Source organism: Columba livia, chromosome 12, assembly GCF_036013475.1.
Source record: "Columba livia isolate bColLiv1 breed racing homer chromosome 12, bColLiv1.pat.W.v2, whole genome shotgun sequence".
Lineage (NCBI taxonomy): Eukaryota > Metazoa > Chordata > Aves > Columbiformes > Columbidae > Columba > Columba livia.
In genome coordinates, this window is record NC_088613.1 from 8,842,560 (window position 1) to 8,865,421 (window position 22,862).

The 22,862-nt window shown below is 60.1% G+C and overlaps 4 protein-coding genes across 16 annotated transcripts in view; 3 read left to right on the forward strand and 1 right to left on the reverse strand.

Annotated features, from left to right (window-relative positions):
- Positions 1-8,729, forward strand: part of NLGN3 (neuroligin 3) — a 39,507-nt gene extending 30,778 nt beyond the window's left edge. For all 5 annotated transcript variants that reach the window (XM_065077723.1, XM_065077725.1, XM_065077726.1 and 2 more), the window contains 3 exons: positions 1,071-1,256; positions 4,758-5,547; positions 5,970-8,729. In XM_065077723.1, coding sequence (XP_064933795.1) covers positions 1,071-1,256; positions 4,758-5,547; positions 5,970-6,807 — 1,814 coding nt within the window. In that variant the 3' untranslated portion in view covers positions 6,808-8,729. The remainder of the gene's footprint in view (positions 1-1,070; positions 1,257-4,757; positions 5,548-5,969) is intronic.
- A 4,041-nt stretch (positions 8,730-12,770) lies between these two features.
- On the forward strand, positions 12,771-15,830 carry GJB1 (gap junction protein beta 1). 2 transcript variants are annotated; one of them, XM_005500463.4, is made up of 3 exons: positions 12,777-12,905; positions 14,037-14,152; positions 14,838-15,830. In XM_005500463.4, exon 3 carries the CDS (start codon positions 14,850-14,852, stop codon positions 15,687-15,689), a length of 840 nt encoding a protein of 279 aa, XP_005500520.1. In that variant the 5' UTR covers positions 12,777-12,905; positions 14,037-14,152; positions 14,838-14,849; the 3' UTR covers positions 15,690-15,830. The 2 variants fall into 2 exon arrangements, with proteins under 2 accessions (XP_005500519.1, XP_005500520.1); XM_005500462.4 differs by lacking the exon at positions 14,037-14,152 and having other exon boundaries at positions 12,771-12,905.
- A 506-nt stretch (positions 15,831-16,336) lies between these two features.
- LOC102093787 (gap junction alpha-3 protein) lies at positions 16,337-17,763 on the forward strand. Its single transcript, XM_005500461.3, has one exon. The coding sequence runs from the start codon at positions 16,488-16,490 to the stop codon at positions 17,523-17,525; it is 1,038 nt and encodes a 345-aa protein (XP_005500518.2). The 5' UTR covers positions 16,337-16,487; the 3' UTR covers positions 17,526-17,763.
- A 306-nt stretch (positions 17,764-18,069) lies between these two features.
- Positions 18,070-22,862, reverse strand: part of ZMYM3 (zinc finger MYM-type containing 3) — a 32,668-nt gene continuing 27,875 nt past the window's right edge. For all 8 annotated transcript variants that reach the window (XM_065077736.1, XM_065077740.1, XM_065077737.1 and 5 more), the window contains 7 exons: positions 22,555-22,658; positions 21,985-22,153; positions 21,705-21,856; positions 21,154-21,268; positions 20,022-20,276; positions 19,816-19,933; positions 18,070-19,403 (listed from right to left, as the gene is read on the reverse strand). In XM_065077736.1, the coding sequence (XP_064933808.1) occupies positions 19,205-19,403; positions 19,816-19,933; positions 20,022-20,276; positions 21,154-21,268; positions 21,705-21,856; positions 21,985-22,153; positions 22,555-22,658 (1,112 nt within the window). In that variant the 3' untranslated portion in view covers positions 18,070-19,204. The remainder of the gene's footprint in view (positions 19,404-19,815; positions 19,934-20,021; positions 20,277-21,153; positions 21,269-21,704; positions 21,857-21,984; positions 22,154-22,554; positions 22,659-22,862) is intronic.

Below are 22,862 nucleotides of genomic sequence, written 5' to 3' on the forward strand. Positions count from 1 at the left end.
ATTTGCCTGAAGCATCACTGCTGCCTCCCTTAGCAGTGGCAGAAGAAGGGCTGTGGAGGTCTGAGGTGAGCTTCCCAGCCAAGCTGCTGGAAGACCCTGCTGTCTTTCTAACCATCCAGCCTGGCACTGGGCTCCCAGCTGGTACCCAGGGCAGCACATCCCTCTGACAGCCTCCGGACCCCACAGTCTCTTGGGAAGGATGCCAGTTACCTGGTAGAAAATAGGCTTTTCAGTAAAAACAAGCCTATTCAAGACCTTTCAATATTAACAGTCAGGACTTTACAATGGATAGGTACAAATTTAAGGGACATAAGTCACAATATGAAATAAGACTTAAATGGTGCCATCGTCATCTCTGTTGAAGTGCTGCAGCACACCCAGCCAGAGCACCTCCAGTGCCAAAACAATGCCAGCACTGCTCCCTGCCTGCTGGGATTACCCACCTGGATTTTACCTCAGGACCATGGTTTTGGCTTCCTGCTTTGAGTCAAAGCAAATGAAACTCTGATACCTTATCTCAGGTGTTCCCTTTGCTATTGAAAGCATTTCTCACCATCTTCCTCACTGAGAGCCTTTGTATTTTAAGTTGCAGTCAGTTCCTCTCTGCTCAGCCCACCTCCTTACATTTATAGAGCCTCCCTCAGCCCACGCTAGTCCGTGGAAAGCGTTGGCTGTGCACGCATTCATCCTGCCTGCAGCCACTGGGGCTTTCTTGGCTTTCCTTGGAGCATACCTGAGATGTCTGGACTTGTTATTAGCACAGGTGGTAGTTTGGGTAGGACAGAGCTTCATGGCCATCACCCTATCACTGCTTGCAGTTGGTTGGAGAGGCTCCCCGAGGCTTGCAGCCACACTCACAGCCTTTCACCCCCTGCTGTGCTGTGCAGAAGGTGGCTGGAGCTTGATGGTGTCCCTGCTCCAGCTGAGAACTCACAGGACTCTGGTGGTGGGGTCTCATTTTGTGATGGGACAGGGTCCCATAGTAGCTCCCCTAGGCTTGGGGAAGGAAGGTGGGAGGTCAGGACACCCTCTGCTTCCTTATCCCTAACTGGGCTCCCCTTGGCCCACAGGCTTCCTGAGCACGGGCGACCAAGCTGCCAAGGGCAATTATGGGCTGCTGGACCAGATACAGGCACTGCGCTGGGTCAGCGAGAACATCGCCTTCTTTGGGGGAGATCCCTTGCGGATCACCGTCTTCGGCTCCGGCATCGGTGCCTCCTGTGTCAGCCTGCTCACCCTGTCCCACCACTCTGAAGGTAGGTGCCAGCTGTGCCCGAGGATGCTGCAGCTATGAGCAAGCGCCCTGCTGATGCTAACCCTGGAAAGTGAGCTGCCTGGGTACCACCGGCCACCCTAACAAAGTCAGGGCTGCTTTTTAGTCACCAGGGAGAGCCTGACCCAGGGTCAGGAAGTAAAACCTTATCGCAGGCACAGAGAGAGCAGCGACAGAGTATGTGGGAGCCAGGGATAGAGCTGGTCCTCCCAGTGCATGGGGCTACAGCCCAGTGCCAGCGCCTGGGTGTGGGGAAAGGTGGGGACCCCTCCTACGGTGCCCTGCCCAGGTACCTGGGCTCGCCCATGTGCAGGTGTGGTGGGGGTGTAAAGAATCATACAGGGCACCAGGAGCACGGATCTCAGTGCTAGGAAAGGCATTCATACTGCAAAAGAGGGGAAGCCAGACCTGAGCCTGGTGGGGGGTTGGAGGACCCCATCTTGCAAGGCTGGGAGAGCTGGAAGTGCTGTGACTAGTGAAACACAGGTAGAAGTGGTATGATTTATATCTGTAAATATAGCAGAGTGTTTACTCTAGATAAAGAAAGGAATTTTTTATGCTAAAAGATTGTATTGGCGTAAGACCAAATGTAACCCATTTGCAAAGACTTGTACATTGAGCATTGGGAGAAAAAAAAAATAACCATGCTACAGCCAGTGTCACATCAAAGGAAATGGCCATAAAATGGCCTAAAGAAACCACCTGTGCCAGAGCACCCATCTCTCCAGGGATGGGGCAGCCGGCTCTGGAGCATGGTGGGGGAGCTGTGCTAAGATGCGGCCTGCAGACTAGATGGGTTGTTTTTTATCGCATCAAAATAAAACTCATAGTGATCAAGAGCTATTAATGAAGCTGCTAATTTGTGCCTGCTCTGCCAGGCGCTGCAAGAGGCAGACGCTGGAGACTGGTGCAGCGCATGCTGTGTCTGGCTGCTGGGGAGACCCGCAGCTCCCCCGCCAGCCTCAGCTCTTGTAGACGGGTGGATTCCTCGCCAAGGACCAAACTGCTGCTTCTCTCCCCAGTCGGCCATGCCAGGGCAGGAGCAGTCACTGCCAGGGAAACCTCTTGTGCTTCCTTTGCCCCATCTCCTGCTCTGTGGGGGCTGCTGCCCTTTGCTGCCAGCTCTGGGGATGCTCAGACCTCAGCTGGACAAGGCACCCAGCACCCTGCTTTGAGCAGGGCTTGGCCCAGACAACCCCAGAGGTATTTTCAGTCTCTGCTACTGTGCAAAGCAAAGAGGAAATCAGGATCTGGCAGCAGCTTGCAGCACCAGGCACCCTCTCGCAGAGCCCTGGTCCCACCACTTGGTTCCACTGTGCTGTGGCAGCCAGCTCTGCAGGACTCGGAGTGCGTCGGGACCCTCATCTCCACAGGGAACAGGCAGAAGGGGCAGAGCTGGAGGGCTCTGGGGTGGTGAGCTGCAGGGTGGCGATGCCTCCCTGGGGTGCTTGTTGGGCTTCAGCTGGTGCTGGCATGGAGGAGGAGAATGCAGCAGGTCTGGGCTCTTGCACACTCCTGGGTGCTCCTAAGTCAGGGCATGGCCATGCAGAGACATGGTGTAGGGGCTCCATCAGGGATGTGACCAGCTGTTGGTGGCACGAGCTGCCTGTGCTTCCCCAGGCAGCGGTGGGCAGGGGCAGAGCGCAGCCCAGTGAGTCTGTCTCGGAAGTGATGCTGCTGGCGGGGAGCAAAGCTGCTGCTGGGACAGCATCTCCTGGGAGCCAGGGAACCCCCACCCTGGCTCTTTGGCATGTGGGTGAGATGATGGTGCAGAGCAAGCAAACTCATGGCCGGTCTCCAGTCTGTAGGCTGGGTACAGCTTTCTAGGGCACCAGGAGGTGACAAACAGAGCTTGTGACTTCTCTTTGTCCCAGCACATGGGACTGTACGTCAGGTACTTGGCAGAGTGAGGACAGTGCGTGCAGACAAGAGCTATGGACATGGTGGCCAGGAGCCAGGAGCCTCCGAGCACTTCTGCTGCGGGAAGGTGCATGTACCCCTGCAGAGCTGCACCGGGGGTCTCACGCAGGCACTCAGCGTTTCAAGGGAGCAAGGACAGCCCCATGACAATCACGCTGCTGTGCCTGCACCATTCAGAGACCGCCTGAGACCGTACCTCCTGGCAAGCGAGTGCTGGGGTCCAGTGAAGGCACAGGCAGCACTGGGGGTGCAGGAGAGGGCTGACCGGAGAGCAAGGACCCCAGGGTGCACCCCGAGCCCGGCTCCTTTCACCACCCGGGAGGCTCCGCTTCCTCACCGCCCCTTTGTATTCCGAGCACAAGCGCCATTGACATGGGGCTGGAGCGCTGCCATGCATTCCTCCGCCTGGGCCAGGGCCTTTGTGGCCCCGTTTTCCAGGGCGAAAGTCCACTCCCTCTGTGTTCCCGGTGGCAGAAAGGCCCTCTTTGTGCATCTGGCAGCGTACTCCTGCAGGGCCGGATTGGCACTGAGCAGCCCCAGCTGGGCAGGAAGCAGCGGGGAGGGGGGTGAGGGGGACCCTGACAAAGCGCTGGGGTGGGACTCGCAGGGTTAAATGTCCTCCAGCAGGCATTAACCCTCCCAGTGCTGCCAGCCTGCAGCCTGGCTGCTCAGCAAAGCCAGTGCCAGCCAGGGCTGGAGGATGGTGCTGAGCTGGGGCAGCACGTGCCCCTCAGGCGCTTGGGCAACACGTCCTTGAGGTGGCTGGGACAGCACGGGCTGCTTGGGAAGGCCAGGCTGTGATGCAACCACTGTCCTTCTCTTCCCTGCACCAGGACAGAGTGATGCTGGGCCATCCCCTGCAATGGGATCCTTGGAGAGCACAGCAGCCCTTGGTTGCTGCCGTGAGCAACTCTCTGCATGCCCAGATGAGCTACAAAGATCATGAGGGGTCTGGAGTATCTTTCCTGTGAGGAAAGGCTGAGAGAGCCGGGTCTGTTCAGCCTGGAGAAGAAAAGGCTGAGAGGGAATCTTATTTGCGCTTATAAATATCTCAAGGGTGGGTGCTGAGGATGGGCCCAAACTCTTTTCAGTGGTGCCCAAGGACAGGATGAGGGACAACAGTCATGGACTGAAACACAGGAGGTTCCATCTGAATATAAGGAGAAACTTCTTTACTTCGAGGGTGCCAGAGCCCTGGAACAGGCTGTCCAGAGAGGCTGTGGACTCTCCTTCTCTGGAGACATTCAAAACCTGCCTGGACGCACTCCTGTGTGATCTGCTCTGGTGAACCTGCTTTAGCAGGTGGGTTGGACTGGATGATCTCCAGAAGTCACTTCCAACCCCAATTGTGATTCTGTGATTCCATGGTGGCCCTGAGCTGAGGTCCCCATGCGAACCAGGCTCAGATGGCAGCAAAGCCAGGCTCAAGCTGGTGTGCTGGGTCCTCGCAGGGGTCCAAGGGCATTGATACCTTTTCCATGCTGCGTCCTGCACTGCAGCGCTGGGATGCTACAACAGCAGTCACCCAGCTGTGATCTTCCTCCGCTCCTTGGCTGTCTTGCAGGTCTCTTCCAGAGAGCCATCATCCAGAGCGGCTCCGCACTCTCCAGCTGGGCAGTGAACTACCAGCCTGTGAAGTACACCAGCATGCTGGCCGACAAGGTGGGCTGCAATGTGCTGGATACGGTGGACATGGTGGACTGCCTGCGACAGAAGAGTGCCAAGGAGTTGGTGGAACAAGACATCCAGCCAGCTCGCTACCATGTGGCCTTTGGGCCAGTAATTGATGGGGATGTGATCCCGGATGACCCAGAGATCCTGATGGAGCAGGGCGAGTTCCTCAACTACGATATCATGCTGGGGGTCAACCAGGGCGAGGGGCTGAAGTTTGTAGAGGGTGTGGTGGACCCTGAGGATGGTGTCTCGGGCAGTGACTTTGACTACTCAGTCTCCAACTTTGTAGACAACCTGTATGGCTATCCCGAGGGCAAGGACACCTTGCGAGAGACCATCAAGTTCATGTACACGGACTGGGCTGACAGGGACAACCCCGAGACACGTCGCAAAACTCTGGTGGCCCTCTTCACTGACCACCAGTGGGTAGAGCCATCGGTGGTGACAGCCGACCTGCATGCCCGCTATGGCTCTCCCACCTACTTCTACGCCTTCTACCATCACTGCCAGAGCCTGATGAAGCCTGCGTGGTCCGACGCAGCCCACGGGGATGAGGTGCCTTACGTGTTTGGGATCCCCATGATTGGCCCCACAGACCTCTTTCCCTGCAACTTCTCCAAGAACGATGTCATGCTCAGCGCCGTGGTGATGACCTACTGGACCAACTTTGCCAAGACAGGGTGAGTGGAGATGGGTGCCTGGGGGGGTCTGCACTCGCTGCAGCTGCACCACTTGGGACCATGCTGTGGTGGCAGGGTGTCAGGCCGGCATGGGACACTGAGGCCCCCGTGCGCAGAGGTCCATGTGCTGCACCTTCACTGGGGTCAGAGCATCCACCACACAGTGAGAATCTGGGAGCGTGGCCAGCCCCCGAGACAGGACCCAGCCAAGCACAGGGGTGGGAAGGCTGGTTGGCCTTGGTTATCATGGGATAGATTTGACCCAGGGCTGGAGTGCTGCCCAGGCATGCAGGACCTCTCACCAGCCCACCCTGTGCCACCATTGGCAAAGGTACTCCCAGCCTCCATCTCTGCGTCCAGCTCTCCCTCCTTGCCTCTCCAGCTTTTCCTGGTGCTAGCTCTGTTTTGCCTGTGTTTTGCAGGGACCCCAACAAGCCCGTCCCCCAGGACACCAAGTTCATCCACACCAAGGCCAACCGTTTTGAGGAGGTGGCCTGGTCCAAGTATAACCCCCGCGACCAGCTGTACCTGCACATTGGGCTGAAGCCACGAGTACGGGACCACTACCGAGCTACCAAGGTGGCTTTCTGGAAGCACCTGGTCCCCCACCTGTACAACCTGCACGATATGTTCCACTACACCTCCACCACCACCAAAGTGCCGCCCCCTGACACCACACAGAACTCCCACATCACCCGCCGGCCCAACGGCAAGATCTGGACCACCAAGCGCCCTGCCATCTCACCCGCCTACAACAGCGAGAATGGGAAGGAGAAGTGGAGCCCAGAGCAGGAGGCGGGCACCCTGCTCGAGAGCCCCCGTGACTACTCCACCGAGCTGAGCGTCACCATTGCTGTGGGTGCCTCCCTCCTCTTCCTCAACGTGCTGGCCTTCGCCGCGCTCTACTACCGCAAGGACAAGCGCCGGCAGGACACACACCGGCAGCCCAGCCCTCAGCGTGGTGCCGCCAACGACATCGCCCATGCGCCCGATGAGGAGATGCCCTCCTTGCAGGTGAGCCAGGGGCACCATGAGTGCGAGGCTGTGCCGCCCCACGACGCCCTGCGCCTGGCCGCTCTGCCCGACTACACCCTCACCTTGCGCCGCTCTCCGGACGACATCCCGCTCATGACCCCCAACACTATCACCATGATCCCCAACTCGCTGGTGGGGTTGCAGACCCTGCACCCCTACAACACCTTTACCGCTGGTTTCAACAGCACGGGGCTCCCGCACTCACACTCCACAACCAGGGTATAGCTGCCCGCCGCGGCGCACACGCATGCACGCACGCACACGCACGCAGCAGACACTGGCAGAGGGACCAGCGGGGCCAACGGAGCCCCCGGACGGAGGGGCAGTGCCCACAGACAGTGCGGCACCGAGCCCGGAGACCTGCGGGGTCCTGGCACAGCCAGGTGCCCCATTCTTCCCCCAGCGCTTTCTTTCATTCCTATCTAACTTTCGAGAAGTGCTTTGACTCTCCTGGCTCCCGGCTGGAGGGCCCTGCAAGTCGCCCTTGGGCACCAGTGGGTGCAGGGGGGACACAGCGTAGCCCCTGCACTAATGCACCAGCACGGGCAGGCAGGGGAACCCCCCCAGTGGCTGCAGCCATGGGGCTCCCCACACCGGGGCTGTTCCTCCCTGTGGGGTGATTGCATCCTCAGCACTGTGCATGCTGAGCACCTCGGGACTGATGAGGAGCGAGACCAGGCATCCCTCTCGGCCGGTGCATCCCCAGGCAGCCTGGCATCCTGAGTGCCCTGGAAAAGGCTCCTTCACTGTGTCAAGAAGTGGCCCTGGGCCATGGTGCTATAGGCAGAGGGAGCGGGCAGGGTCTGGGGACCCAGCCTCGTGCTAGGTGCAGGCGCTGGGCTGGGGACTCCGGGACCCCGGGGACCCTGGGAACAGGGCCCTGGGCTGGAGACTTGGCACCTCTGCCCCTCTTTGCGCTGCAGAGAATCTCTTTTGTGTCAGTCGTTTCTCTTTGCAGAGACGTTTTTTAAGCAGATCTTTAGTTCTTTACACACTAACGGAGTCGCCGCGTTTTGTCCTTTGTAAAGATTTTAAAACCAAGTGTTCTTGATATAAAATAAAAAGCCAGTTAGAAGCCAGCGTGTGCGCACGGTGCTGGCCCCCCGCAGCCCCCACCTGCCGCGGGCGGGCACCAGGCAGGGCACTGCCTCCTGCACCGTGGGGCTGCACTCTTTTGTATTTTTGATATTCTCCCTCCTCTGTCGTCCATGCCCATGTATCTCAGCCAAATAGCCTATCCAATGGCCCACCCGCGAGCATTCCCTGCCCTGACCCACCCCGCTGCCACCCACCACCCCGCGTGGGCATCACCCACTGCAAGCACCGTCTGCCCACCCCCATCAACCCAGGGCAGCCCCCCAACGCTGTGTCCCAGTGCTCCCCACCCTGCCCTGCTCCCCCGGGAGCATCCCACATCCCTTCACCACTGCCCCAGGGCTGTGCTGTGCCCTCTGTCCGCCGCGCTGCTGCTCCAAAGCACAGTTTGTGGCAGGGCTGGGCAGCTCTGCAGGGCTGGCAGGAGCAGGGCGAGTTGCACGGCGACTCTGCCTCCCACCTTGCTCCTGCTGCAGCCTTTTCCCCCCATCCTGGGGTGACCTCAGCTCTGGCACCAGGGGTGTGCAGCTGGGATAGACACCTGGGCAGGGGCTGCTGGGGGTGATGCAGCCTGCACGGTGCTGGGATTACCCACCTTGGGGTTGGGGCACCTGCTGGGCTGGTGACAGCCACCGAACTACATGTGGCTGCAGGTATCCAGGCTCAAGACGATGGGCTTTGGTGCAGCTGGGTGTGGAGAATGAGCTGCCTGAGAGCCCACAAGGGGCACTCCAGTCTCAGCCCCCCATGGTGGGCACTGACACCTGGGGTCTGGGAAGGCAGGAGGAAGGGTCGGGTCCTTGCAGGGACACCACACGTTGTCCCTGTGCAAGACGGTCCGGCTGGCAGACGCTGCCCGCACTGGCGGCCGTGACGCACCGGTGCCGCCTGGCCCTACTGCCTGGGGCCAGCGCACCCCCGGCCCTGCACCCTTCCCCAGCCCCCGCCCCCGGGCAGGGCTGAGGGTGAGGATGCTCTTTGGAGAATGTATTTATAGCCTGTCACCCGCGCAGAGTAACAAATTCAAAATAAAACAGAAGTGATATTTTTAATACCGGTGTGTCTCGCCTCTTCTCGGAGCGAGTGGGGGCCAGGGGCTGGGTGGGGTGCAAGCCAGCACTGTGCAACCCCGGATTGCCAACACAGGATGCCACAGTGGGGGGCTCCCTCATGCTGCCAGCCCTGCTGAGCCCCACCCCAGCACTGGAACCCCATGTGGGACCTCATCTGCTCCCCAGCCCCCTCCCACCAAGCTCCCCCCACTTCCCGGCCTTTCCCAGTGCAGCTCCCCTCCCCCTGCTTGCCAACCAGAAAAGCCGCTGGTTTCATTTCTTTTTAATGTAATTTCAACTGGAGTTGCCATGGAAACCAGGCATGAGGCCTGAATCGCCTCCAGGCAGCATGCAGGCAGCAGAGCCAGGGCCAGGCCCTGAGCCAGGGGGGCCAGGGGGCAGGCAGGAGACAGAGGGGGGCTGCGTGGGGGCTCTGCCCTGCTTTCCCAGGGGTCCCTTGCAGCTGCAGTGCCACTGGCGCATGTCACCCTGCCCAGCACTGTGCTCCAGTCCTTGCCCAGACCCCACCATGGCCCCTGGTGCTGCCCAATGTGGGGATCCCGCAGCCCTTGCCAGCCTGTGCCCTGGAGCTGCAGCACAGGGCAGGCAGCCTGTGCATGGCCTGGGGACACCAGTCTGGGATGGCAGCATGTTCCTCACCACGGGGCAGATGGAGAGGGTGGGGAAGGTGCTGGAGACAGGCAGAGTGCCCTGCTGTGCTGTGCTGTGCTGTGCTGTGCTGTGCTGTGCTGTGCTGTGCTGTGCTGTGCTGTGCTGCCAAGGGTAGGGATGCTGCGGACAGCCTGAGACAGGTAGCAGCAGAGCCGAGCCACGATGGGACTCGGATGGGCTGATGGGACTCCTACCCAGGGCACGGGGCTGCCTTCCCCTGGACTTTTCCATGCCGATGGGCAGAGCTGCTCCCTGCAAGCTCAGCTGTCTGGGCAGCGGGATAGCTGCCCACCCTGAGCCCTGACCCACAGACCCAACCAGTGCTGCCCCAGCTGCTGGGCCCTCTGGTCCAACCCAGTCAGCTGTCCCCAGGACTGCAGTCCCAGGGACCTCCCTTGCAGCCACTGGGTACCCCGGTTCAGTGAACAACTGCAAGAGGAACCAAGATGAAAAACCCACATCAGGCCACGGGGCCGGGTTTCCATGGAAATGCTGGTGCTCCACAGCACACCTCCCACAGCAGCCGCCTCACTGCAGTGCGAGCAGCCGGGCCAGCCCTGCCCGGCGGCCAATGGCCCATTTCAGTGATGCTGGCATCACCACCAGCTGCCCACAGCGCGGTGCCTAGTGCCCTCATGAAGGGGAGATGCCTTTCTGCCACAGAATAGGGGTTTGCCCTTCTGTCCTCCCACCTCACCCTTGCATGGCTCCAGCTGCCTGCTATCCCCATTTGCCAGCATGGCCACCCCAGCTAGAAGCCCAAGGGCGAGCTGGTGACAGACAACACGTTTCTATGACGCTACTGCCATCTGTCCAGGGTGTCCTTGAGCATCGGTGACATTTCTTTGGAGACATGGCAAAGTCCAGGGGACACTGTGTCCCGGAGGATACTGCGGTTAACATCTGCGTGATGATTGCTGGACATCCTTAGCTTCAGGGGACATATTTAGGGCTTCTGGCAAAGAGAAGCATAAGAGAACTGAACCACAAAGGTGTCTCTGGCATGGGGAGGGGATGAGTGACCTGTGCCTGGCTCCTGCTTGCTCCAGGAGCAACAGCCAACAGGGGAGCAAGGATGCTACTCTGCACAGTAGCATCACCAGGACAGTGTCCTGGTCCCCACACCCCAGGGGTTCACAAGACACAGGACAGCAGACTCACAGGTAGACAGGACAAGCTGGTACACCATGCACTGCAACCCTCTTTGCCCCCTGCTGCAGTGGCACAAAGGATTTCTGTGCTTATTCACCACCAATGCCCTTCCTGGCAGAGCTGACTCAAACCAGAGGGTGTTTTTCTCTGAGGGCAGCAGCCTGGATCCAGGGATGCCTGTGCTGACGTCAGCCCAAGCCTGGACACCCAGTGGCCCCTGCACTGCAGCGGCCATCCAGGCTGGAGTGAGGCTGAGCCATGCAAGGGATCAGCCCTGCCTGGGGCAGGATGGCAGGGGAAGGGGGGCTCTGAGAGCCTGCCCTGCAGCACCCTTTTCCTCCTGGCAGCAGAGGTGTTTCAGTGACGGCTTGAGCTTGTTTTCCCCCACTGTACCAGCACGGACTGCTGGGCTGTGAGACCCTTGACTCCAGCAAGGTGCCAGCAGCTGCGTCAACCCCGTCCCACTATCCGGATGTTGGCCTAGCCCTGCCTATCTCATCAGCTTGTCTGCGTTCAATGTGCCCACGTTCCCAAGCCCTTTGCTGCAACTTCAGACACCAAATTAACCTCATGATTAACGTCATTAACAAAGAGCCTGTTTCTGGTCCACGCAGTCTAGGACAGTGAGGTTTTCTGAGCACTGGAGGCAGTGCCGGCGACAGCTTATGCATACAGCCTGTCCTTGACCGCTAGCTTTTGCGCAACAGTTGTGCCTGTTGCAAACAGGCGGCGATGCCCGCAGCCCGGGCTCAGAGGCCAGCGGCTGTCCCGGGAGGGAGAGGGGGCTGCCCCCGCTCCCGCCCACCCCCGGGGCTCCCGGTACTCCCATCACCTCCCGCTGAGGACACTGGGCGGGCGCCGGGCTGGACAGCAACGCCCCGGGTTCCTCCTCCTTTCCTCCCTCTTTCCTGTTTTTTCCTCAGTTGTTCCTATGTTTTTGGGTGGATTCCCACGTGTTGAGCCCCCCCCGGGGTGGAAGCGGCCCCACCGCCCCCCGGCCCGGCCCGACTCGGCCCCGCAGCGCCACCTGCTGGCGAGACCAAGCACAGCCGTCACGGCGGGCGACGACCACCACTTCCCCCGCCGCGCTCCGCTGCCCCCCGGCCTCCTGGAGCCCCCAGTGCCCCCAGCCTATCTCACAATGTCCCCCCGTGCTCCCCACAGCCTGGTTCCTGCAGCTCCCCCCAGAGCCAGCCCCCTTAGCTCAGCCCACAAATCTCCCATTGCCCACCAGTCTGGCCCTCCCGCCCAAGAACCTCCTAGTGCCCCCATCCACCTGACCCCCCCTAGCCCCTTGCCTATACTGTCATCCCAGTTTGCCCCCAACACTCCCCGGTTCCCCGCCTCTGCCTGCCCCGCCCTCCCCGCGCTCCGCTCCAGGCAGGGTCCCCCGCGGTCCCGCCTCGTGTCCCGGGCCCCGGGTGCGCGGCCAGGGCGGTGCCGACGGCTGCGGCCCCTCCCGCTCACCGCCGGGCGCTGCTGACTCAGCCGGTGGTTTATCACGGGCCGAGATTGCGGCCCCGGCCGGCCCCACCTACCCCACGAGCCCGGCGATCCCCGGCCCCTCACTGCCCACTGTCCTCGCCACGCTTCGGGGGGACCCCCTCCATCTTCCCTCACCACCCCACAGTGTCAGCCTGCCATCCTCATGTGGGGTACAGCGCTAGCACTGCCATTCTCATGCAGGGGATGGTGTGCAGCGTCCTGCAGCCCACCCCGGGGCCCCAAAAAGCAGGGCAGAGAGGTCATGTCATGGCCTGCCACAAAGCCACTCGGGGTGCTGGTTGGCGGGACCTTGGAGTGGGCCGTTAGATGAGTTAATGGTTGACAGGCTATTTGCCTTTCCCGGCTGCGCTTTTACACATTAAATCTGAGTGTTGGTGGCTTCCCAGGGGCCAGCTGGCAGCCTGCAGCAGGGGATCAAGGTGCTTTGGGTGCTGGGGGTGTACAGAGCCATCCCCTGGCATGGAAAGTGGGGCCCTGCCACGCGCCCAGCTTGCAGGGGACGTGGCAGGAAGGATGCTCACAGCAGAGGAGTGTGGCCGAGGGGACCACAGAGCTCCCACAGAAACCATCCCAGGGGGCTGACGCTGATTCGGTGCTGTGGTGGTCCCTGGGCTGTCCCCAGGAGATGTTCAGCTCTGGCGGTGGATGCCAGGGGTGCCTCAGTGGTGTGAGTGCAGGCTGGACACACCTGCAGTGTTTACTTGGCAAGGAGCAAGTCCTAGAAGGAGCAAGGCGGTTTGGGAGGGGGGTGTGTGACGTGACAGAGGGGAGTATAAAGTCCAGGGTGCTACGCTGGAAGCTGAGGTTGTTGTGCTCTCCGAGAGCTTTGCCTGTCCTGGTGCTGAGGTGAGAGGCTGGTGGGCATTGCGCCGCTGTGGGGGTGGCCACACATCCCCCAGCTGGGGAGCATGGGGGAGTCCAGGGTGGGGGCTATAGAGGGCTCAGCCGTGGGCCAGGGGGGAAGAGCCAGGGGTGCTGGCCCCCATGGCGGGGAGTGGGGTGAGGAGCAGAGCATGGCCTGGGCACTGGCTGCCGTCCCTGCAGCTTCACTGAAGGGTCTTTGCCCACCACCGTTTGTGCTCCAGGCTCCAGACGCTTGCACCCTGGGCTAAGGGGTAGAGGTGACATTTGGGATGGCAGTTTCCCCGCCACCCTCCGGGCCCCCAGCTTGTGGGTTTTACTGGATGTTCTGCTCCCCACCTGAGGTTTGGGGACAAAACGCAAGAGACATGGCACCATCCCTGCAGGGATGGGACGCAGCATGATGGTATGGCTGGGACAGCAGCCCTGAGGGACATGGGCACAAGGGGTCTGCAAGTGCAGGGGCTATTGCCCCCACCAGTCTTTCTGAGCAGTGGGGCAGTGTCAGTGGCCCTGTCCTAGGAGAGGAGCACAGCTCCCACAGCACATGGCTCTCAGCACTGAGTGCCCAGCCAGCATCACCCCGTCGGACTATTTCTCATGTCCCCAATGGGACACGGCACACACAGGGCAGCTCCAGCACCCTTGCAGCTGTTGCTGCTGGCACCAACCCCCTGGCAGCAGAGCCTTGAGGACATGGTGGGACCCACAGGGACAGTACCCAGCACACCCAGCCCCATGAGGCCCCACAGACTGCTCAGTGCCATGCTGGAGAGCTGCCAGACTCCAGCTCCGGTCACGCTGCCCCACGCCATCCATGTGGGACGAGCACACTGCTGGGTTCTGCCATAAATCCCGGAGAAGGGTCCCCCAGGCACCCTGGGTTGTTGTCCAGCCCAATGATGCCTGCGGTGTGATGAGCACCCCGTGGCCGGCACAGGGCGAGGTGGGAGCGGGTGCAGGGCCAGGCAGCAGGAACGCAGCACACAGGGACTTTGTCTGGCTGGGGTGGGCGGAAGTCAGGGCGTTGGATCTGAATGCTAAAGTGTGTTGTTCAGGAGCCAATAAAGGCCCCATTGTATGTAAATAGTTTATAAAGCAGCATATGACTTCCAGTGCAGGGCAGTGGCGGATAGAGACGAGGGCAGGCAGAGCAGAGCTCTCCTGCAGGAGACATGAGACCTTAGAGGAGCCATCGGGGGCAGCTCGCAAGGACCCTTCCTTACTGGCAGGTACGCGCCGCCAGGACCCTCCACACTGCAGGCGGACGGAGGGCAGGTCCCAGTCCCTCAGCCTCATGCTCGGGGTGGGAAGCAGCTCCAGGGGCTGCTCAGTGCCGGTGGGTGGCCCTGGCAGGGAGGGAATCTGTCATCTGGGGGGGAGGTCACTCTGTGCACCCCAGGCAGGGATGGTTCTAGGAATGTGGCAGTGCTGGGTGCCCAGCTCGGGGTTCCCTGGCCTCACTGCTGCAGGGAATGAGGGGATGAGGGCAGGGAGGTACTGGTGCGGAGGAGCCCATGGAGCTCCTTGGGTCTATACCCATCCAGAGAGCTCGGTGCTAGGTGCAGATTGGGGGTCCCTGCAGAGGTGTGGGAGCTCTGCCTCCATCCTCTGCAGCAGCCGTGGGTCAGAATCCCCGTGCCAGTGCGGGGTGAACAGGGAAGGAGCAGCTGGCACTGCAGGGCCAACTGGTCTCCTGCCTGCTCCAGCCAAAATGCTTCCCTGAGGCCTATCAGCAGCAACAGCCATGCTGCCGTCCTGCTGTCCTTCCATCCTGCTGTCCACCCACCAGGGCTGTAGCAGCCACTTACTCCCGGGTCCCTCCTGGGGCTGCTGCCACCAGGATCAGGACACAGTGGCTCTCAGCCAGGGGCCCTTCCCACTCCTGACACTGTCTCTTGCTGCTCAATCCTGCAGACGTGAGGAACGATGAACTGGGCCGGTCTCTATACGGTGCTGAGTGGGGTGAACCGCCACTCCACTGCCATCGGGCGCATCTGGCTCTCCGTCATCTTCATCTTCCGGATAATGGTGCTGGTGGTAGCAGCTGAGAGCGTCTGGGGAGACGAGAAATCTGCCTTTACCTGCAACACTCAGCAGCCTGGCTGCAACAGCGTCTGCTACGACCACTTCTTCCCCATCTCCCACATCCGTCTGTGGGCCCTGCAGCTCATCCTCGTCACCACACCAGCCCTCCTTGTGGCCATGCACGTGGCCTACCAGCAGCACCAGGAGAAGAAGCTGCTGGTGCTGACGGGGCACGGGGACCCCAAGCACATGGAAGAGGTGAAGAAGCACAAGATGCGCATATCAGGTTCGCTGTGGTGGACGTACGTCTGCAGTGTGGTCTTCAGGCTGCTCTTTGAGGCTGTGTTCATGTACATCTTCTACATGCTATACCCGGGCTACCAGATGGTACGGCTAGTTAAGTGTGAGGCTTACCCCTGCCCCAACATCGTTGACTGCTTCATCTCCCGGCCCACTGAGAAGACCATCTTCACAGTCTTCATGCTGGTCACCTCCAGCATCTGCATTGTCCTCAACATGGCGGAGCTGGTCTACCTGGTGGTGCGGGCCTGTGCCCGTCGAGGCCAGCACAACTCCAACCCTTCGTCAGGGAAGGGCTCCTTCTACGGGCACAAGCTCTCCTCTGAGTACAAGCAGAACGAGATCAACCAGCTGCTGACAGAGCAGGATGGCTCCCTCAAGGACATGTTGCGCCGCAACCCCAGCCTGCAGGAGAAGGGCGACCGCTGCTCTGCCTGCTAGGGCCAGCACTACGGGGTCCCCAGCCCTCATCCCTGTCCCACAGCTGCCCCATGGCCCTGTGCTGTCCCTGTCCATGGACAGCATCCCTCAGACACCGATCTGGCCAGGAGAGCATCTCGGGCCATTAAATCTCTGTTCTCAGGTGCTGCCTCCCTCCTTTCTGCTCTGGCCAGGTTGTGCCAGGGGCTGGGGTGCCAGTGTGGGGTGCCCACCCCTGCACACTCCTGCACCCTGGCCCAGGTGGGTGCCACCAGGGGCTGGGGGGGGCAGCGCCTGGGCTGGGCTGGGGCTGTGGTGCTCTAGCAGCTGGCATGCAGCAGTAGTGACCCCTGGGTGGCATTGAGCAGTGTCCAAGGGCTTGCACTCCCCCAGTATCAGCCCCTGCAGCTCCGAATATATTTAGAAAAGTGCCCAGACCAGAAATAAAGGGTAAAAGTTTCCCCAGTGGCTGTTTCATCTGCCAGTCACAAGGAAAGCCAATGGGGCATGCAGCTGCCTCATGCCCCAATAACCCCGTGCCCACCATTGAGGAGAGTGGCAGCACTGGGTGGACTGTCCACACCCACTGAGGACCCGGGGACCAGCCAGGAAGGGGCTGCAGCATCCTGCTCTGCCCCACCGAGGGGACCTGACAGCGTGGGAGCACCAGGCTCTGTCCCACGCGCCTGCCAACGGTGAGGGGTCCCTATGCCCGATTGCCACCACAGCGTCCCCGTCACGGTGCTCCCAGTGTGGCAGGGCTCCATGCCAGAGGTCTTTGCTCCCACTGCCCTCCCCGCAGCACCTTAAGGACACAGGATGGGGACACTCCAGCAGCAGTCCTGGGTTGGGTCCCTGCATGCCTGCCTGGCTGGGGGGACGGGGTGGTGGTTCAGCGGGTTGTGGGGTGGCCGTGTCTGGAGGGCAGCTGTCTTGCAGGGCACCACAGCGGCACGTGCCATGGGGGACTGGAGCCTGCTGGGGCGGCTGCTGGAGAGCGCCCAGGAGCACTCGACAGTGGTGGGGAAGGTCTGGCTCACTGTCCTCTTCGTCTTCCGCATCCTGGTGCTGGGGGCGGCTGCTGAGCGGGTCTGGGGCGATGAGCTGTCTGGCTTCTCCTGCGACACGCAGCAGCCCGGCTGCCAGAACGCCTGCTATGACAGCACCTTCCCCATCTCCCACCTCCGCTTCTGGGTCCTGCAGATCATCTTTGTCTCTACACCCAGCCTTGTGTACCTGGGCCACATCCTGCACCTGGTGCACCTGGAGGAGAAGGCGCAGCAGCAAGCAGCAGCATGGGCCAGCAGTGGGGCCAGGCGACAGCGCCCCAGGCAGCCCCGGCTCCCCAAGGGGGACACGCGGAGACGGGTCTGCATGCGGGGGGCCATCCTGAGGACATATATCTGCAACGTCGTCTTCAAGGCTCTCTTGGAAGTGGGATTCATTGTGGGCCAGTATGCCTTGTATGGATTCCAGCTGAAGCCCCTGTACACCTGCAACCGCTGGCCCTGCCCCAACACCGTCAACTGCTACATCTCCCGGCCCACTGAGAAGACCATCTTCATTCTCTTCATGCTGGGGGTGGCCTGTGTGTCCCTGCTGCTCAACCTGGTGGAGATCTACCACCTGGGTCTCACCAAGTGCCAGCAAGGGCCAGGCCCCAAGTCCCGCATCCTGCCCCGTCCTGGTGGCCTGGCGGGGTCCCACCGCACCCACGTCACTCTGCCCAGTGGTGGCAGTCCCGTGGCTGCTGGCAGACCCCCGCAAGGCCTGGCACCCCTGGGGAACACGAGTGCATGGCTGGGGGTGGCCAGTGGGTCTCACGGGAAAGCACGAGCGGCAGACTTGGCAGTTTGAGCATGGCCTGTGGAGATGCTCAGGGATGTGTGATGCATGGGTGACCACAGTTGTGGTTCTGTCTCTGGGCCCTGCCAGGCATATGACATAGACCCCAGGGCCAGCACAAGGGTTGGGCATGTCCCCTGGGACATGGCTCAGCCGCTCCTTGCATCCTGGGAGCAGCAGGGCTGAGTAGGGCTGGGCTGGGGCCTGGCAGCACTGGGGAGAAAATAAACACCCACTACACCTCACTTGACTCCTGCTCTGCCCACGGGCACCATGGTATCGCTCTCCAATCGCTCTGTCCCATGGACACGCTGCATGGGCAGGGTAGGGCCAGCACTGGGTCGGGTTGGGCTGCAGCCCTGTGGGCAAGAGACAGGCAAAACAGGCCAAGCTGGCACCAACAGGCAGAGAGTCCTCATGCCAGAGCACCAAGGGCCAGACAAGGTGGGCAGCACCGGCTGGGATGGACATGAACGAGGTGCACTGCAGCAGTGGGGCACTGACCCTGCTCTCCTGCAGTGCCCACACTGCCTGGAGGGAAAGCAGGGGCTGCCCAGAGTTTTTTGCATCTTTATTTGAAATGAATGGTTTCCAGAGACACAGGGTTAGTCCTACTGCCCTGGCGTCACTACAACAAGACTGGTGAGCGGCTCACTCTCCACGTGAACACAGAACAGATGGCCCCAGGCCAGGACCCAGAACAATATATACAGGCTCAAAGGAGACTGATGTACAGCTCAAGAAAAACGACCAGAACAGGAGAGGGGGCAGGAGGCAGCAGGGAGCAGCACACCCAGAGACAGGGTTGCCCAGGCAGGGCACTGGCACCCTGCTGCTTTGGGGAGGGAGGGGGAACCCATACAGAGCTCCTCACTTCTGCACAGGCTGCCCACGCCCCTGGCCAGAGCAGAGGGACCCACTGATGGCACCTTGCATGAGCGAGGGCAGTTGTAGCAAGGCGGGGGACAACAAGGAGAGAGGAGCAGCACTGGCACAGACCTGTCTCCATCAGTTTTCTGCTGACGTTGACAAAATGGAGGGAGGTGACCCTGTGGCAAGGCCAGGTCTCTACCCCCACATTCCAGTGCCGGCTCCCACCCTTCCATGCAGCCAGTCCAAACCTCTCCCACCCCTGGGAGCAAGCCCCCACCGACCCAACAGCTCGCAGGCTGCCAGTGGTCCTTCCCCACTGGTTTGAAAATACCATCCCGGCACAACAGCTGAGCAACCGTTCCTGCAGTGCCACCCGCAGCCTCCCACGGGGATGCTAAAAGAAGAGGGAATTAAAGGCCTCGGTGTTGCTGGTCCCAGCGATGCTCTGCCATATTGTGCGGTTCCTGCCCTGGGGCAGGGGGAGAGGGGCAGGGGCAGGGCTGGGGGTATGGCAGGAGGACAGGGCTGGGCAAGGGGAGCTGCCCCAGGGGCTGTGTCACACCTGTGCTGTGGGGACTGGCCCTGGGGAAGACGGCTCACTCAGCAGCCAGGACAGGAGGCAGGGCTGAGCACGGGGACCATATACACAGGAGAGGCCTGTAACAAGTAGGATGGGATGTCTGAGTCCGGTAATGATGAAGGGACAGCACTGCCACAAGCACCGTCCCCTCCCATGCTGCACGGCCCCTGCCCTGCCGTGGGAGGCAGGGAGACCAGGCGTCCAGGGCTAGAGTGCAGCCAGCCCAGCAGCACCTTGCTTAGTCCATGTCATCCTCCAGGCCACTGAGCCGGCTGTGCTCCTCATAGATCTCCCTGACAGCCAGGATGCGGTTCAGCATGCTCTCCAGCATGCTCCGGTCCATGGGGATGACAGAGTACCAGAGTGGGGACTCGGCAATGCACGACCGTTCGGGCTGCAGGTAGAAGATATCATTGCGGTTCCGCAGATTCTCAGGACTGTAAAGAGAGAGGAAGGTGAGCCCTGGGGTATCAGCTACAGGGGCTCAGAAAGCCTGGCCTGCCTTTATGGTTATCAAGGGGATCTCAAGGTTTATCACAGCCTCTTATGCTTCAGCTGGATGAGGACACAAACTAAACCTCCAGCTCGTCTCTCAGGATCAAAGTCCCTAACCAGCCAAGCACCAGGGCTCATACTGCACATTCGTGCCTGTCTGGAGAGACCCAAGTAGTGGAAGGGGCTAGAGAGAAGCACTCTCTCAAACATGGCTTATATGAGCAGCACAGACCCTGCACAAGGCTTCACACTCAAGTACAAAATGTTTGGAGAGCAGCAGCCACCTCAGAGTCCCACCAAAACTAAGAGGTGGCCTCAAAATGGCTCATGCCCCTTCTCCAGAGAAAGCCTCACCATTTGGAGAGATAAAACTCATAGAACTTGACTGGGCATCGGAGTGGGTTCATCCTGTTCTCCCGCTGCTCCAGCGTCGGTACCTCTTCCTCGCGCTTCCGCTTTCCAGAGCCACCATCTGCAGAGTGGGGAGAGAGCAGTGTCATGGCTGGGACCTCACAGGGGAGGCAGTGGGAGGGACAGTGAGATGCTCCATCATATCCTACCTCGGCCTTTCTTCTGCTTGGCAGGAGCATAGTAGCGGATGCTCACCACCTTTGTTGTGCCACGGGCTGTAGTGCACTTGCGCGACTGGCGCACCACATTGGTGAAGGAGAGTTGCATGTGCTCCTCTGCTGTTTGCAGCCCAAAGAACTTGGTGTTGAAAAACATGAGGGTGTTGAGGAGCACGAAGGGTGAGTAAACACCCAGCTGCTTGCACTCCCACAGGTGCTCCTCCTCGACGCGTGAGAAAACTGTGTCTGCAACACACAGAGGAAGAACCAGGTCACATCAACGGTGGCCCTGTGGCAATCTCTTCACCCTGCCTAGGCAAGCTCACTGAGAAAGACAGACGCTTCACAACATCCACTTTTCATGAGGTTACTTCTCCAGAGCCAGCCACCAGCCACCCCAGAGAACAACCAAACCACGGTCCAGAACCCGAGTCAATCCTAACTGCCCAACCACACAGATGGACACAAAGGGTACTCCAGGTCAGTGCTCCACCACACTCAGCCTGAGATGGAGAAGCGGCAGGCAGGACAGACACAGACAGCTCCTGCCTAGACACACAGGTCTGGAGCTGAATGCTTCTGCCTGGGACAGCCAACATGCAGAGGGGAGGCTGGATCTGTGAACTAATCCCTGACAAGACACAGCAGGGAAAGCAGCCCAGATCACAGCATCACGAAAAGCCTCTGCAGAGCCCTAAGTTAGTCCACTCACAAGGCAGCAGCACAGTAACCCTGGCCAACACTTAGCTCAAGCGTGCAGGGATTGCCCATGTGCTGGCCCATGCCTTTGTGTTCCCAGTGTGCCTCCCAGCTTGGTATCCTCTTTGACAAATAGCAGACACATGACTGAAGTGATATAAAGATTCAAACTGTCCCAGGGCACAAAGCAGCTGTGCTCTGCTCCCCGTTACCTAGACTCTGGGCAACAGAAGCTGCTGAGGTGTAAACCAGGCTGGCTCCACTGTCAGTATGGGTCAGTACGACCCAAAGACACAGTAGGACCGTGCTGCCTGTGCCAAGGAAGAGGGCTGAGGCTGGGGGAGCACAATCAGACTGGAGGATCCCAGGCTAGAAGCACAAACTGGGCACATGTCGTGACTGAGAGTACTCTGGAGACACATACTATTTGGTAAGATTGTGGGTTGCCAGCCGCTCAGGGACTTGTTCAGCTCCTGCACGAAGGTCAGGTAGTAAAGGTCTGTAAATATATTCACCATACGATTGTTCTCGAGCAGGTACTAGAAAGGACAGAACACACAGTCAAGAGAGACATGGCAGCACCTGGAATGCAAACCCTCCCCTGAGAGCCCAGGGCACAGAGGCAGAGCACCCTCCTAAAATCAGCCACTTCTGGGAGCTGTGAGGAGAACCCCAGGGCATGACAAAGCAGACTTGTTGCTGAAGAACTGGACTGAGTTTGGGGAGATCTCCCAGTCATCCTCAAGGATGTGCAAGAAGGATATAAGGCTGGGGAATAGCTGCCACCCTACCCGCTGGGCTTGAGAACAAAGATCAGACCAGGTGGGCTGATGTCCTGGGATGAGGCACTGAAGGAGAGTCCAGTGAGTCCCTCTGGGTCCCCAGAAGGCAGAATAAAGGGTACAAGCTCCCCTCAACAGATCTGAGCCTCAGGTCTGGCTGTGGGGGACTTGAAGGCAGCAAGTCCTCCCTCACCTGCTGGATGCCAAGGCAGAGGTAATAGATGCTGTCCGGTTCATAGCGCTCCCCGTTGGGCCGTGTTATCTCCTTGACGAACTGGGCCAGGCCATAGTTGAGCTCAGCTGCTGTGCAGGCCAAGATATCTTCCTTGATCCTCATGGGCTTGGCTGTGGAGACAAGCACAGCAGCCTCAGACAACAGCCAACAGCCTGCAAGGCCAGGCACACCTCAACACCCTGGTACCCAGCTTCTGTGTGGTTTCTGCTATTCCATCCCATCCAGACAGGGCACTTACGGCCAAAGCGTAGCTCCTCTCCCTTGCTGGTTTCTCCCCCTGCGTACTTGGCTTGCACCCAGGACTTCCAGGCGTTCACACCATACGAGTAGTTCAGCACCGTGCAGCTGGGCTGGCTGCTCACTGAGTCTCGGGAACAGCTTTCAGAGAGCACCAGACGCTTCTGCCCCTGCAGAGAGGTGTGCTGTGAGCCCGAGCACCTACCTGGGACAGATGCAAGTCCTGGCCAGCACTCAGACCTGCTGACTGTCAGCTCCCTCTCAGTGTGCCCACTCCCTCTCAGTGAGCCCACGTCAGCCAAGCCAACAAGGCCCATCAGTTCTGAGGACCACAGGCAGGAAAGAGGACAGCTCTCACATGACCTGTGGCATTCAAAGCTCCTCCAAAGTGACAGGCAAGTATTTTCATTCAATGAGTGTCCCACAGGCCAGACATGCCCTGAAGGGGGAAGGCACAACCTCCCCCCAGCACACCAGAGCCTCCGGCACACTTCACCTCGCACATCCCAGACAGCAGCTCCCACTCCAAACCCAAAGAGCTTTAAGCAGGCAGCAGCGACAGAGAGCTCACCTTTCGGACAGCACGAGGCAGATCTTGCTCTGTGGACACATCATCTGGTCCCACCAGCCCACAGTCAAAGAGGAAGTCCACACTGGGGTTGATGTCAAGAGGGTCTGAAAGGAAGCACAGACAGAAGGGCTCAACTGACATTTCTCATCTTGTCCCGTGTGCTGGGCTGGTTCTTACAGCAAGACGAAGATGAATATGCAGCCCAGCACTTCACAACATCTACTGCTGCCTGGCATGAACTTTTAGCTACAGCCCAGCTTCAGAAATACAGCTCTGGCAGATGATGCTGAGCTTTCTGAGACTAACCA